The following is a 14,396-nucleotide window of genomic DNA, read 5'->3' on the forward strand; positions in this document are numbered from 1 at the left end:
TGACTGGCTAAAGAAGCTGTGGTACATATATACAATGGAATATTACTCAGCCATAAGAAGAGATGAATACTGCCATTTGCAACAACATGGATGGACCTTGATATAATAATACTAAGCAAAATAAGCCAGACAGAAAAGGTTGAAAATCACATGATATCACATATGTGTGATATAAACCTAAAAGCAACAAAAAGTTTGAAAGAGCTAACGAGTATAAACTCTGACCACAGAGCTTTTCAAAGACTGTAAGTTCTATTCTGATGGCATGTATTATATTGTTGAATATACTATCAAAACTTTTCTAAAACTAAATTAATTACTTTAATTTACCACATCGAATATACTAATATTCAAGGAAGTTTTGAAAGGGCTGGATTTTGTTGTTTCTTTTACTTATGTACTTTCTTCCTTATTAAATAATCATCGATTTTATTGAAATACCTGAATGAACAAGGTATGAAAAAAGTAAAATACAATTAATCTATTTTCCAACATTTTATTATGAAAAATTTTAAACGTATACAGAAATTCTAAGAGAAATCTATTTTAATTTCTAAAAATATAAAATAGTATACTCTTTAGGTTCTTTTCAAATGTATAAACACTTTAAAAACTATATACTGTTAAAACTCAAGTTATCACCCACCGCTTTCATATAATTTTTAATATTTCTTTGCTATAAGTTAATTGTTTATAAACTGAAATCTCTTTCAAAATAATTTTCTTCATCTTCTTACCTTATTTTTTAAATGAGTCTGGCACAGCAGAAAGGGTAAATTAAATCTTCGTACTCTCTATATGTATTGGATGTTATGTATCAATAATAAAATAAAAGCTTAGATAGCAAAAAATAAAAAAAAATAATAAATTATTTTGCACAATGCCACTCAGTTATTGAATGTTGGAGTGAGGCTTCAAACTTGTTTTGTCCAGCATCTTAGCTTATGTGGTTCTAATTTGATCCACTGATTGAACGCTGTTTGCTATAATAATGATTAAATCACTTGTCCCTTATCTAGAAGTCTTGGAAATAATGATGGGGAACTTATATCTAGAATCAGATTTTGGTCCATATGTCATGAGAATTTTATCCTCTGAGGGTTACTAAGGGGTTACATTTATATTTGATGTCGAAATCATGAACTGGTGCTTAACCACAGGAACTGGGCAAGCTTTGGCATTAAGTTTGTTTGGAATGGTCCTGGTTTTAGCACTGAAAAATCTAATGTCTAAGAAAAACCATTTGTCCCTAGCTGACCAGCAGAGTTAGTGACCATAGGTTAATGAAAATAGAGAAGTCAGTGGAGAAGAGACTTGTTTTACAACAAATTAACCAAAGTTTTGTGTGTAATTTAAAATAAACCTTATGTACAAGTAAAAATAACTAACTAAACTAATTAGTAAAGCTTAATTCTGGTTAATATCTTTGATTCTGTGGATCTGATGTGATAATCCAGCCCTAGGTGTTATCTCAGTAATGAAAGATAAGAAAGACTGGAGGTACCGTTCTTTCAAAGAGGTTAAAGAGACCAGCTAACTAATGCAACATATGATCTTAGATTAGATTCTGGACCAAATAAGTAGAGGAAAGAGAAAGTTTCCTGTTTATTTAACTATAAGGACGTTATTGAGGAACTGAGGAAAACTGAATGGAATCAGTAGACTAGATGGCAGTAGCGACTGTTTCAACATTAATGTCCTAATTTTGATGGCTATGTAGGAAAGCAGCTGTGTTTTTAGGAAACGAAGGGCTAATTGGTCATGATGCCTGCAACTTACCCGTAATTGGTTCAGAAGAAAAGTTTTATCTACATAAATAATAAGGTGAATGTGATAAAGTGTTAACTGGGGAATGTCAGTGTAAGTTGCATATAGGAGTTCTCTGTACTATTTTTAAACTTTTCTGTAAATCTGAAATTATTTCAACTTAACAAAAAAATAAAGGTGAAATAAACATTTTGAGACAAAAAAATAATAAAGTACAGGAAAAAGATCAGCTATACTATGAATCAAATAATCTTAAAATCTGGTGACCGAGATTTTGCTTATTTTACCTTTTAGATTCTTTGGAAGAATGAAGAAATTCTCTGCTAGAAATGCAATCTCTGAATTCTCCAATTATTGAAAGTATAATTTTACGCATGTTTCCATAAAAGAGCTGAACATCATTAGGCCGTTGGGGAAGATCATACACTGAAATAGAAAATGTTTGAAATACATGAATCTACATAATCAAACCACAAAATAACAGGTAAATTTATATATTTTCGACCACAAAATATTACTTCCTTACGTTAGGGGTAGGTGATATTTTGATTTTTGATACTACTGACTAGTGTAAAATTATAGGCAGTTCAGCATCAATAATCAGTAGCTAAGGCTCTGGCCTTGGATTTGAGCTACAATCTTGCCAGTCCTTAGTTCCGTAACCTCTGGCAAATTAACTTCTCGAAGCTTTAGATTCCTCAAGTAGAACATGGAGTAACAATCTATCTCAGGGGTTGTTGAGAACATTAAAATAAGAACATTTTTAAAGATATATGTGGCACGAACATTTATATAAAGCTTACTGTGGGCCAGGCACTGTTCTAATCCCTTTGTATCTATTAACCTAATTGTTTTTCACAACTCTTTGAGGTAGGCATTATCTTCTCCATATCAAAGAGAAGGAATCTGAAGCACAGAGGTTAAAAGTATATAATTTTAAGTGGTGATCTCACAGATGTTTAACTTAAGCAAATTTAGAAACCAGGCAATATTAATTAAATATTGTAGATTAATAATATAGTGCTGGAGTTGAATACCTCTAAATCACTCCTCCTGAATTTATACACACAAGAAATTTTATAGAACACGTTTGTATTCTACATGTAAGTTAGATATTAAGAATTATACTTTTTAAATGGAAATTTATAATAACCAAGACATGTGACTATAAAAGTTTAAATCAACTGTGAAAATATGTACTACTTACACATTTTGCAAAAGATTATAAATGCCAGTAATAGAAATATGCTCAAACAAATGGTATTCAAAATAATCATGCAGAAAGTTCAACTGCAATATATTCATAGGTGATCTACTACACTAATAGAAAACAAAGTAAGATTGTTTCTTCCTTTCACCTGAATGATAAATATACCATCTTAAGTAATCCAAATTCCTTGAGGTAGAATCTGGCATCCCAAAAATCTCCTGAAGTCTCAGTTCAACCCCATCTCAGATGGGTGATCTCAGCAGGTTACTTATCTCTTGGTTGTCTTTATACACATGACCCTTAATACATCTGTTGAATTTCTGTACACGCAGCTCCCTCTCCCTGGAACATCCTTTCTCATTCTGGTCCCCATCTTCTCCACCCTGTCAACTCTTCCTCATTCTCTAAGATTCCTCATTCTAAGTGGGAGTACCCTTCCTCTGTGCTCCCCCAGATTCCTAAACACAGCTCTATCATAGCATTTTTCACACCATACCTTAATCATCTGTCTTCCTCTGAGCCTATAAGTCCCCAGAGGGCAAGCACTGCATCTTTTACCTCTACAGACTGGCACCCTGTACTCTCAATTCATGTCTATTCAATTCATGAATGAAATGCTGCTGAATCATGAAACTGTGCCAAGCTCTGAACCACTATAAACTTAGGCTACCTACTTTCAAACACAGTCTTCACTATTGTTGCAATATGTTACTAAGTTTATGTTCCAACTACACAGCATAATTTAGTTTAACTCTTTTATTGGGATCTTTCTTTGAGGAAGAGATAAGGTGAAGATCAGAGGAGCTGAAGTAGTAGAGATGGGTCTTTGAGTTTCAACTCCAAATCCAAGGTTCTTTCCATATTCTGCTCCTTTAACACACTGTTGACAAGATCCATGTCAAATCTCTACATTATTTTTAATTAACCCCAACTGCTGCCTTCCTTTTGAGTAGACTCCTAATTACTGAAAAGATCAGACTATTCTATATTACCTCCACATAGGCATAAGTATCCTTTTCCTTTATCATTTCACATTTCAGAAGCAATATATATTTCATCCTTTAAAATTTAAAAAAAAAAATAGAAGAAAAAAACTATCACCTGAAATTCTATCACTAGAACATAACTATTGTTAATATTTTGGTGTGTCTATTACTGCAATTTTACCTATGTAGCTATATATAAACACATTATTTTTATACCAAAATAAGATCTTACTATGCGAACTTTAAAAATAATTTTTTCTTAATAAATGAAGAGCTTCTCATGTCATTAATATAAAATCACATCACTGTTTTAATAGCTTCAAAATATTACACTGCATAATTAAGCAATTCCCTACTCTTGGGCCTTTATTGTTACCTGTAACATAACACAGCCCAAAGAGGGCTAAACATCTAAGTTAGAGTCACTCCATCATCTATTTGGGATTTTTTTTGGCCACTATCACATCCTCTATGACCATACAATAGGCACAAAAGCACAGAAATCTCAAAATCAGTGTAAGCTTTCAATCATTAAATCTTAAATAGTAATTAATCTGAATTTAGTAACAATTATTCTCCTGTTTAAAAGTCTACCCACAGAATAGGTGCAATAATATATTAAATATCTAACATTTACATAGCAAAGCTCTCTCATTTTATCTTCACAATATTTCTGTATGGATGAGAAGTTAGATATTATTATTATTCTCATTTTATAGATAAGAAAACTAAATTTCAGTGATGTCATTTGTCCAAAGTCACATAGCAGAACTGTGGCTCAAACTAAGCCTGACACCATATCTAAACTAATACTCTTCCTCCTTATATCACATCACTAGACCTAGATAATACTACAAATGACCCAAAAGATTTAAGACATGTTGAAATCCTTACCTTCAGTTACTAGTAGCTCATCTTGAAATGCTTCGGCAAAATTAATATTCTGCAACACACTATTCTCTGGAAGTATCTGTTCTAGAATCCTTGGTTTATGCAACAGAGCTCTGTCAGAAAAGATTTTTATTCAAAAGTGCTTTTACATATAAAATGACCTTAATTAGATTTTTATTAGTGTATTTGGCAAATTCCACCAACAGCATGAAACATTAGTACATAGCTCTCATGTCTTAAATCAAATGTAAATAATTTAAAAGAAAACCTGTTTTGCAAATTGCCTTAAAAGTTATACATGGAAGTAAACCATCAGTTTCAGTTAAATATTAACATCAGAACAAGAACTCCCTAATATAAGAGTAGAAAGAATAATAAAATTAGATTCTTTTCAGGTTTTACATTATCATTATTTGTAATAATTTGGCCACAGAAATCTCCCAAAAAAAATATGTCAAAAAATGATACACATAAACCAGGAGAGGGGGACATTTAAATTGCCATATAACTATGTTTATCTGGCCTCTTCTACAGAATCTTTAAGGTGTGAGAACTGAAATGTAAATTTCTCTGTAATACTCAGATGTTCACAGACAAAAGAAATCTCATTAACCTAAATCTGTATCAAAGAGGAGTTCTAAAACAATACTCCGATTTCTATCTCTCAGTAGAGAGAAAGGAAAAAAACCCAAACGTGTTCATCTAATTTCTCCAAATGTCAGTTTCTATTTCTAAAATACTTAATTGAAAAACAAAATCAGGTTCAAAGTTGAGCTGCTCATATTAGGTCTGTTCTAACATCATGTAGCAATTTCTCATTAATCTCTCTCTTTTTAAACATTCCAATAATCCTCGAGAGATTAAAGATAAAATACAATATCCTAAATTATGCATCAGAATAAAACACAGCAGAGTAAAGGTTGGAAGAAGACTGGTATATGCATATACCTCTCTCCTACTGGGAGCTAAACATTTCCTACTAACAGATGAAACATCGTGAACTTCATACTTATTTTATAGTCAGGTCTTCTAGACTAGGAAACAAAACTTTATAAGAACTTTAAATTCAACATACAAGAATATTACCTATCTTTAAATCATACCTAAACCTAAATAAATACCTAAATTTGACATTTCATCCTAAACCTAAATACCTAAATTTGATATTTCATCATACTATATTGAAACTAGATGTACCAAATTTTCCAGAAGTACATGCTTTAAGTAGCCAACCAACTTAAACATCCTACACATTTCGAAAATATACCTTGATCCTTTCAAATCACAACTTTCCCAGAAATATTCCAAATAAGTCAGGTGTGTTTAGACAATATACTCTTTCAGTAGTTCTTAAGTCTTTTCTGAAATCAATCTACCATCACTACAAAGATGGTCCTATTATAAAGTCTGAGGCTCCCATATGAGTAAAGAAGAGGCACAATATAATGCCTAGAAAAGGGAGCACAATGCAAATATAGATGAGTTTCCTACAGGCATTTTCTTCTTCACATTATGGTAGCTTATTAGCTACACAAATTTTACCAAGATTTTTTCACCTACCAGTTCATTAATTCCAAACCAATTTTTAAGCCTTGACTATTTCTACTGAATAGGTCCTAATACCATCTAAGTAAACTACCTTCGATACTGCTGTCTTGAAATTTCATCTCCACCAAAGAAGTATACAGTTGACAGTTCTGTTGCAGTTTTGTAACTGCTTTCTCTGCTTGATGGATTATATATTATAGTAACGTTCTGGTGCCAAAAAAAAAAAAAAAAAATCAAGTGAATATTAAATATTTAAGTTATCGTATTCTGAATAAACTGTCATACAAGCCTAACAGTCAATATAGACATGAATGCATATGTATAGTATTTCCGAGAAGTATTCCTATTCCTAAACACACTTCAAATATTACTTGTTTTTAGCCATAAAATATATAATTATTAACTTAAGCTAGAAATGAGTTTATATTTTTAGTGTGGAGACTCATTTACTTACTTCTTGTGTATTTTCCTTGAGCACAAATTTATCTGGAAAAATCCTGAATACTTGAGGATCCAGGAAAACTTTTTTCTGAGAATCCTTAAAACCTACTGCTTTAACAAAAGCTGCTCGAGAGCCAGTGTTACGAATAGAAAAAACAATTCTACTTTCTTTGCCAGGTATTAAGTCATTCAAGGTTACCATGTAACTGTCAGATAATTTTTTAACATCTTCCAAAATAAGATTACTTGTTCCTCCATATCCAGACAAGGGTATCTGAAAACACATAATGTACATATACACTCAAAATTATTTTTATGTAAGTCAAAAGCAAAGATTAAATTATGGTCAAAGAAGAAAATACATACAGATTTAACACAATTAAAATTATTATTCTTTTTGTACTATGGCTAGTAGTTACCCCACTTCCAGTCCAGCATTATATTAAAGACTTTGTCTTAGAGAAAAACAAATCAAAGAGCTGTAAAACTATTTTCCTTCCAATATACTAAGAATAATTATTTAATTGTTATAAAAGCCAATCTTAGATAACAAAAGAATAAAAGTACAGTTATAGATATGCTTAAGAAGTGTATAGGGTGAAATATACGGTTAACTAAAAAAGCCCAATCCCGTCTGATCTTGGAAGCTAAGCAGGGTTGGGCCTGGTTAGTACTTGGATGGGAGACCACCTAGGAAAACCAGGTGCTATAGGCATAAAAAATAAGGGATTGTAAGCTGACAAGGTCCTTGCAATCTGAGGTCAACCAAGGGTTGCCTCGCCTAAAAGAAAAAAAAAGAAATACAGGGTTAAACATACTGATATTTGTAATTTACTCTGAAATGCATTAAAAAATAGATGAGTTGATGGATGGTTAGATATGTGATAAAAGAAATACAGCAAAACATCAATTATAGCATCTAAGTGGTAGAGTATCTGAGTTCACTGCATAATTATTTGAACTCTTCACTAATTCTGAATTTTTGAAATGAAATGTTTTGTGGGGGAAAGTCTACTGTCATATAATTCTGTTAGCTTTTGGTCTAGCAGAGTCAGAGAGAAGTGTGCCAAGGGACCAAAAAGAAGCCAAGGACTCAAATAACTCTCAGAGGACAGGCACTCTGGTAGCGGGTGTGTAGACTAGAGGCAGGTTGTAGGTGCTGACTGGTGCTGATGCTCAGCCAAGCTGCTTCCACAGGGCACAGTGCTACCAGGAAACAAGGATTCACAGAACAAACTCTATAAATAAGAATGTAGGAAAATAGGCACCCCGTTAGAAAACAAACTTTTCATACCCTTTAAAATGCACTCCTTTAAAAATGATCTTTCATTCTTAATTAAAATAGGTTACAAAGAATTCCTTGCAAACCTGAAAACATAAAATAGCTTGAGCTGTGTTATATATCTAATTAAAATAACATTTTGAAAAATTAAATTTAACCTCCTCATAAATGGGTACTGGCTTCCCTTTTAGTACAAATAGAATTTTAAAGGGCTTCAAATCTAAGTTCCTACAAATCTCACCTAATTCAGAATGAACTCTAGCAGTTTCAAGAGCCAAAAGTGTTTCTAATTTTTCTTTTCTCACAGAAACTTACAAGTAAATTTTACATATGAAACTAGAAAACAACAGGAAAAAGTTAGGTTTTAAAAACATTTAATACATGGATGGACCTCGAGATAATCATGCTAAGCGAAATAAGCCAGATTGAAACAGTAGAAAATCACATGATACCACTTATATGTGGGATATAAACCTAAAAGCAAAAAAAGAACAGGACAAACAGAGACTCATGGACTATAGACTAGTGGTTACCAAAGGGTAGGGAGTGGGGGAGTAGGGGATAGGTAGACAGAGTAAAGGGGGTCAAATATAGAGGGGGAGGGTAAAAGGGATCAAATATATGGTAGCTGAAGGAAACTAGACTTTGGGTGGTAATCACACAATAGAATATATAGATGTCAAATTATAATGTATGCCTGAAAATTACATAATTGTATTAACCAATGTTATCCCAACAAACTTATTTTAAAAAAGTGATTACTGATAAAATAAATAAAATCAAAAACACTTAATATATGGATTTCATTAACCAATGTCCCCATAAAAAAAAGATGGATGAAAAATAAGAAATAAAATAAACAATATATGTATTCTTCCTGTATTTTCAAAGCCTAAGGAATCATAAATAACTACTGAGTAAAAGGTTAAGAAGAATGATAAAATAAAACAAAATTTGACTACTGCTAATAAATCCAAATATTCAACTGGAAAAACTATCACTCTACAGTAAAATTTCTTAACTTCAGCACTGTGGACATTTTGGTCAGATTATTTGTTATGGTGGGGGCCATCTTATACACTGTTGGGTATTTAGCTGCATCCCTGGCTTCCCCCCACTAGACGCCAGTAGCATCTTCTTCCCACCCACAGTTATGACAACGAAAAATGTCTCCAAAAATTGCTGAATGTCCCCTGGAGGATAATATGGCCTCTGGTTGAGCATCGCTGTTTTAAAGCACTAGAAAACAGAGAGCTAGTATAAATACCTAGAGCCTGCACAACAGATAAATGTGGGCTCTGTAGTCAGGCAGCCTGAATATAAACCGGCCTGGACTATGTACTGGTAAGATGCACAACCACAGGCATTCATCTCTCTGGGCTTCAGTTTCCACATGTGTAGAACAGAGACAGTGGTATGATCTCAGACAGTTATTTTGAAGTAAAATGTGATAATCCATGTAATGATTTAGAGTAGTGCCTGGCATACATATTCAGCATGTAGTAAATACATTTTTATTATAGTCCCATCATGCTTTATAGAATACGAAGCATAGATAATTTCATTTGTTCCTCAGAACCACACCAAGAAGTTGGGGTTGCAATTAACTGCATTTCAGATAAGGGAATGAAGCATACGCAAGTGAAGTGACTGATCAAGGGTGATTGTGAAAAACAGAGGCAGATCTGTTCCTGATTCTCTCGGGAGTGCTCTTCTAATACTCTACCTGGCTACTTATCTCTACAAAAATGCATCAAAGTTAATGGTCTAAGTCTTCTTATGAGATAAGAATCATATTCTGTGCACATCAGGTTCCATTCCACCCACCTCTGAGAAAAGACAGGTAGCATCTACTTAAGTAGAACTCCCACTAGGATCCTGGTTTGTCTTAAGAGGGCATCAACCAGAATTTCTGCTTGGTTAACTGTCAAATTAAAGGTTCTGCCCTAAATGACCAGGGAATCGTTTGTTTTCCAGAGATTCCTGCTTAGGAATAACCTCAGAATCTTGGTTAGCAAACCTGAAACTAATAAAAATATATTCAGAATAGTCTAAAAGATAAAGCCCATTCAGTCCTCTCCATAAACCACTTGGATCCTTACCTGTAACCCGATATCAGAGTATGTAGTACTCTGGCATTGTGTCCTGGGCTCACGTAGAAAGATATTAGTGCTATTTCACTCACCATAGCCCACAGGGGCAACTGAACAGCTCCAGGGAGAATATGTCAATTCCAGCAACAAATAAAGCTAGATTTGTCATAAATATCTATTTTAAAAAATAAATCTTTTTTGAAAGTATTGTTAATCTTTATCTCATTCTTTCTTTGACACTAGGAAATGAACCAAAATTTTACTCCCAGCCCCACTGCCAAACAACTCTGCAGTTTTAAGGTATGCACTTTAATGGAGCTTGGGTTTCATTTTCCTTTTCTCGATGATCTATCCCCTTTTATCTCTTAGTGCTTTGAATGTATCTAAAGAAATTATTTGAAATGCTTTTTTTAAATTATGGTAAGAAACAAAATATAAAAACTCTTATCTTTGTATTCTGAAACAGTCTAGCAAATAGTGTCAATAAATATTTTAAACTAAATGAATAAAATTTAATTGGAAAGACAGTACCTTAAGCAGTTTGATCTGGACTTACCAAAATATGTGCTCCTGTAAAGTTAGGTACATTTCAAAATTCTCAAACTGAAATGAACTTAAAATCTTTAGAAGAGGTTATTACTTAGAGGAGTACTATGGTGGCTGCTTTTATAATATGACAATACTGTATTATACATAATTACTCCCTAATTTGTCTGTAAATCTCAGCAATCACGTATTTTGACTTATAATAAGCAGCACATATACTCTATGGGAGGAAATAAAACAATAAAATTATCTTACCGTGAACTTAATGCCTGGTTGTGATCGAATTCCAAGTTGTTTAATTTCTAGTTTAGCCAACATACAAGATAATCGAGTAGGTGCAAATAATACAGAGATGTTAATGTCTTCCTTTGGACGAATTTTGATCTCACAGTTATTGGTTAGTCGTTCTTCTGAACCAAAAGTGTGCTGAAGCTACAATTTAAAAACAATTGCTGCATAAAACAAAGCTGTAGCACAAATACAACATGCCAATAACACAAACTCTTTAAAGACAACACAAAATGGTCTGCTATGTATATGTTCTAGATCCAAACAGAACATAGAACAAAATCATGCACTCTACACACCTGAAAGCAGTCCTGATCTTGTCCTCTAATAAGCAGTCGTAAGTGTTGGGCTGTAGACGTAGAATTATTTCTTAAAGCTAGTCTCTGAAGCCTAAAAATGATTATAGATTTTAAATGTGTTTTTCTTCCATGGATATTGCTACAACTATAAAAACAAAGCCAATGAACACCAGTTGCAATGTTCAGAGAAGACTGATTGCACATGCCATTTTAGCAGCCTGGAATTGTCTCTTCACAGTCCTAGAACTCTACATTTCTGAAAACGTATGCTGAAGATTGATAACAGAGAAACTTTATGGTTTAATCTCCTTAGCTGTCCTTATTATTTATACTCTATGTATAGGTATTATCTGTCTTATAAAATATCAATGAAAATCCAGATTAACTTTACTTTGACAAAATTACAATGCAAGTAGAATGAACATATGAATAGCAGCTGGCTGGTAGTAAGAAAATCTTTCAATCTTTGAATGTATATAAATCGTCTCCTCACTGGAGAATAAATCATGAGTAAACCTCTATTTTTCTGAAATTTTGAAGATTGGCAGTTAAATTATTTAAGCTGTGGTCTATGCCCTGTCCCCTTTGTGTTCAAAGGGAAGGCTGCTGAGCTTTACCTCAGAATAAAATCTAAGATCTTTTGCTATCGGCACACCTGAGAAAAATCTTCCGAGGTAAACTGGCTGGAAAAGACTAACCTGAAAAAACAATCATTAAAAAAAGTTTTAACTTTTATTTATTTTTTATTTGAATGAAATGTTCATTTCAAATAGCAGAGGTATTTGGGCCTTAGTTTCTAGTTTTCAAAAAGAACTATGTAAAATACAAAGTATTAACACCTTTATTATATAAAGATCCCACACAAATTAATAAGAAAACAATATTAAAATCCTAACCAACAAATACCTAAAGTATGTAAGCAGACTTATAAGAAACCAGAATGACTAAATACATAGAAAAATACAGAACTTCAAAAATCTAAAAATATCAAGTTGGAATAACACTTTAGACAACTTTACCCATAGAAAACATAATTTTATTAATTATCATTCCTACCTGCAACTGAGGCAAAACCCATTAACTCAATGAGAATACTGTCCCCAAAATTTTAATTTTTTCCTCCATACGCTGGAAGAAGAGCTCACTTTAAATCCCCCTTTTGCAACAGCCACCTTCAAGTCAGGCAGGAAGCAGGCAAGTACTGCACAGGAAGAGCACTCAGTAGGGCAGCACTGTGCAACATCATCTCCCAGACAGTTTCTGAGTTCCTTCCTAGCACCTACTGAGTCAGAGCCTCTGTCTGCCTCCTGGCACATTTCACAGGGGTTGAGAAAATAGGAAGATTCCTTTTTAAGGAGACAGTATACCTCTTTATCATGAATTATACTGCAACATATTTACAGAGGAGTGGTGGGAGCTATTTGTGGTGCCAAAAATTGGTGTTCTATGCAGGACACCAACACAGAGGTGAGGAAAACTGAAGAAACACAAATCCATAATTTAGGTAGGTACTGCATGAAATATTTCCATTTAATGCTTTGGAATTATTACTTTCACAACAAACAAACAAACAAACAAACAAAAACACTTTTAGCCACCATGTGGAGCACCATCAACTGACTAGGTAGAGCTGTTCTCACAGGACTGGCAAGCTCCTCCAGGCCAAGGTAAGACATCTAACCAACTCCTGTAAATAGGGCACATGAAAGGCTTTTCAGGTTGGTTCTCTGCATTGGCATGGTACTTACTCATACACCTGTGAGATTAGAAGGAAGTCCATGAATATGAGGAAGTGAAGTTAAGAAGGACAGCCTGAAGGCCCCTCACGCAGGAAAGGGCTAGGGAAAAATGCCATTGACAAGTCCAAAAGTAAGTACAAAACAGTGTCTCTGTTTTCAACTTAACGTACTTTCTGATTTTAAAAAAGTTTTAGCACATGTCGCTTTTGTTTTAGATGAGTTGTGATATTTCAGGATGGTATGGCATTTGAGGAGCAGCTGGATTTTAGAATAGCCATCTCTACCATATTAATAATTTATTACAAATTTTATCACAAGGCAGGGAATTCTGTCACTAACACAAAAATGATGACGGATTTTTTTTTAATTATTATCTACGCCTACACCTGGTCTTCCTAGGTGGTCTCCCATCCAAGTACTAACCAGGCTCAACCCTGTTTAGCTTCCGAGATCAGACATCAGGCTTGTTCAGGGTGGCATGGCCATAGACCATGGACCGTGGCTCCATTGAGGCACGAACCTAGGACCTTCTGGGTGTAAAGCAGACGTGCTAACTGGTATACTATGGAAACATGTCCGATGATGGATCTTACTGAGTATTTTCTGCCTCTGACATATTAGACAAGAGCAGTTGTAGGGTAAGTGCTACGATTACTAGGGCAAACAAAATTTTCCTCTTTTTAACTTAGACATTAATGGCTAACCTAAATTATTCTGGCCATCTTCCACAATGCAACTAAAGGCCTCAATCAACTATTTGTACATGTGTTGGAGCAGACCACAAATTAATGTTTTGAGGAAAAATTTGGCATAGAGATACTGCTCAGGTTCAACTGTACAAAACCAGAAAAACCTTCTCTACAGGCACATGTCCTTGTCTAGTCCTTCCCTTCAACATGTCAATCCTGATTCCATCTTAACTGACTGTAAAAAGCATACAATATATATAACCAACAACACAAGAACTACCGAAGAGGGTGTACTACCTCACTCACACTCACTGCCACATAGGATTTTTCAAAAGTCTAGCTGACGAGAAATCTTTATGGAGAGCTGATTAAAGAACACACAGTCCATGCATTCTTCTAGGTGCCTCAGGTATTTCAAAATCAAACTTCTATGTGTCTCAACACCCAGAGAAAGCCATCATTGGGTGTTCAGGTTTGATGCATCCAGTCCAGACTGGAGCACCTCAGAGAGGAAGCATCCTGATGGAGTACTTATTTGTGAAGTTGTTTTTCTTTGAAATTCATTATATTACATGAATTTCTCTTTAAAGTCACCCCTGGAAAAAACATCTCTCTAA

At 33.9% G+C, this 14,396-nt stretch overlaps 1 protein-coding gene across 17 annotated transcripts in view; it reads right to left on the reverse strand.

Annotated features, from left to right (window-relative positions):
- Positions 1–14,396, reverse strand: part of CEP192 (centrosomal protein 192) — a 138,291-nt gene that overhangs the window by 34,821 nt on the left and 89,074 nt on the right. For all 17 annotated transcript variants that reach the window (XR_003045514.1, XM_015587238.2, XM_025044889.1 and 14 more), the window contains 6 exons: positions 11,352–11,442; positions 11,020–11,196; positions 6,857–7,117; positions 6,494–6,609; positions 4,858–4,967; positions 2,055–2,193 (listed from right to left, as the gene is read on the reverse strand). Coding sequence is in view for 16 of the 17 variants with exons in the window: in XM_015587238.2 (XP_015442724.1) it covers positions 2,055–2,193; positions 4,858–4,967; positions 6,494–6,609; positions 6,857–7,117; positions 11,020–11,196; positions 11,352–11,442 (894 nt within the window). In the remaining variant the exon portion in view is untranslated. The remainder of the gene's footprint in view (positions 1–2,054; positions 2,194–4,857; positions 4,968–6,493; positions 6,610–6,856; positions 7,118–11,019; positions 11,197–11,351; positions 11,443–14,396) is intronic.

This window comes from Pteropus alecto, unplaced genomic scaffold (assembly GCF_000325575.1).
Source record: "Pteropus alecto unplaced genomic scaffold, ASM32557v1 scaffold233, whole genome shotgun sequence".
Lineage (NCBI taxonomy): Eukaryota > Metazoa > Chordata > Mammalia > Chiroptera > Pteropodidae > Pteropus > Pteropus alecto.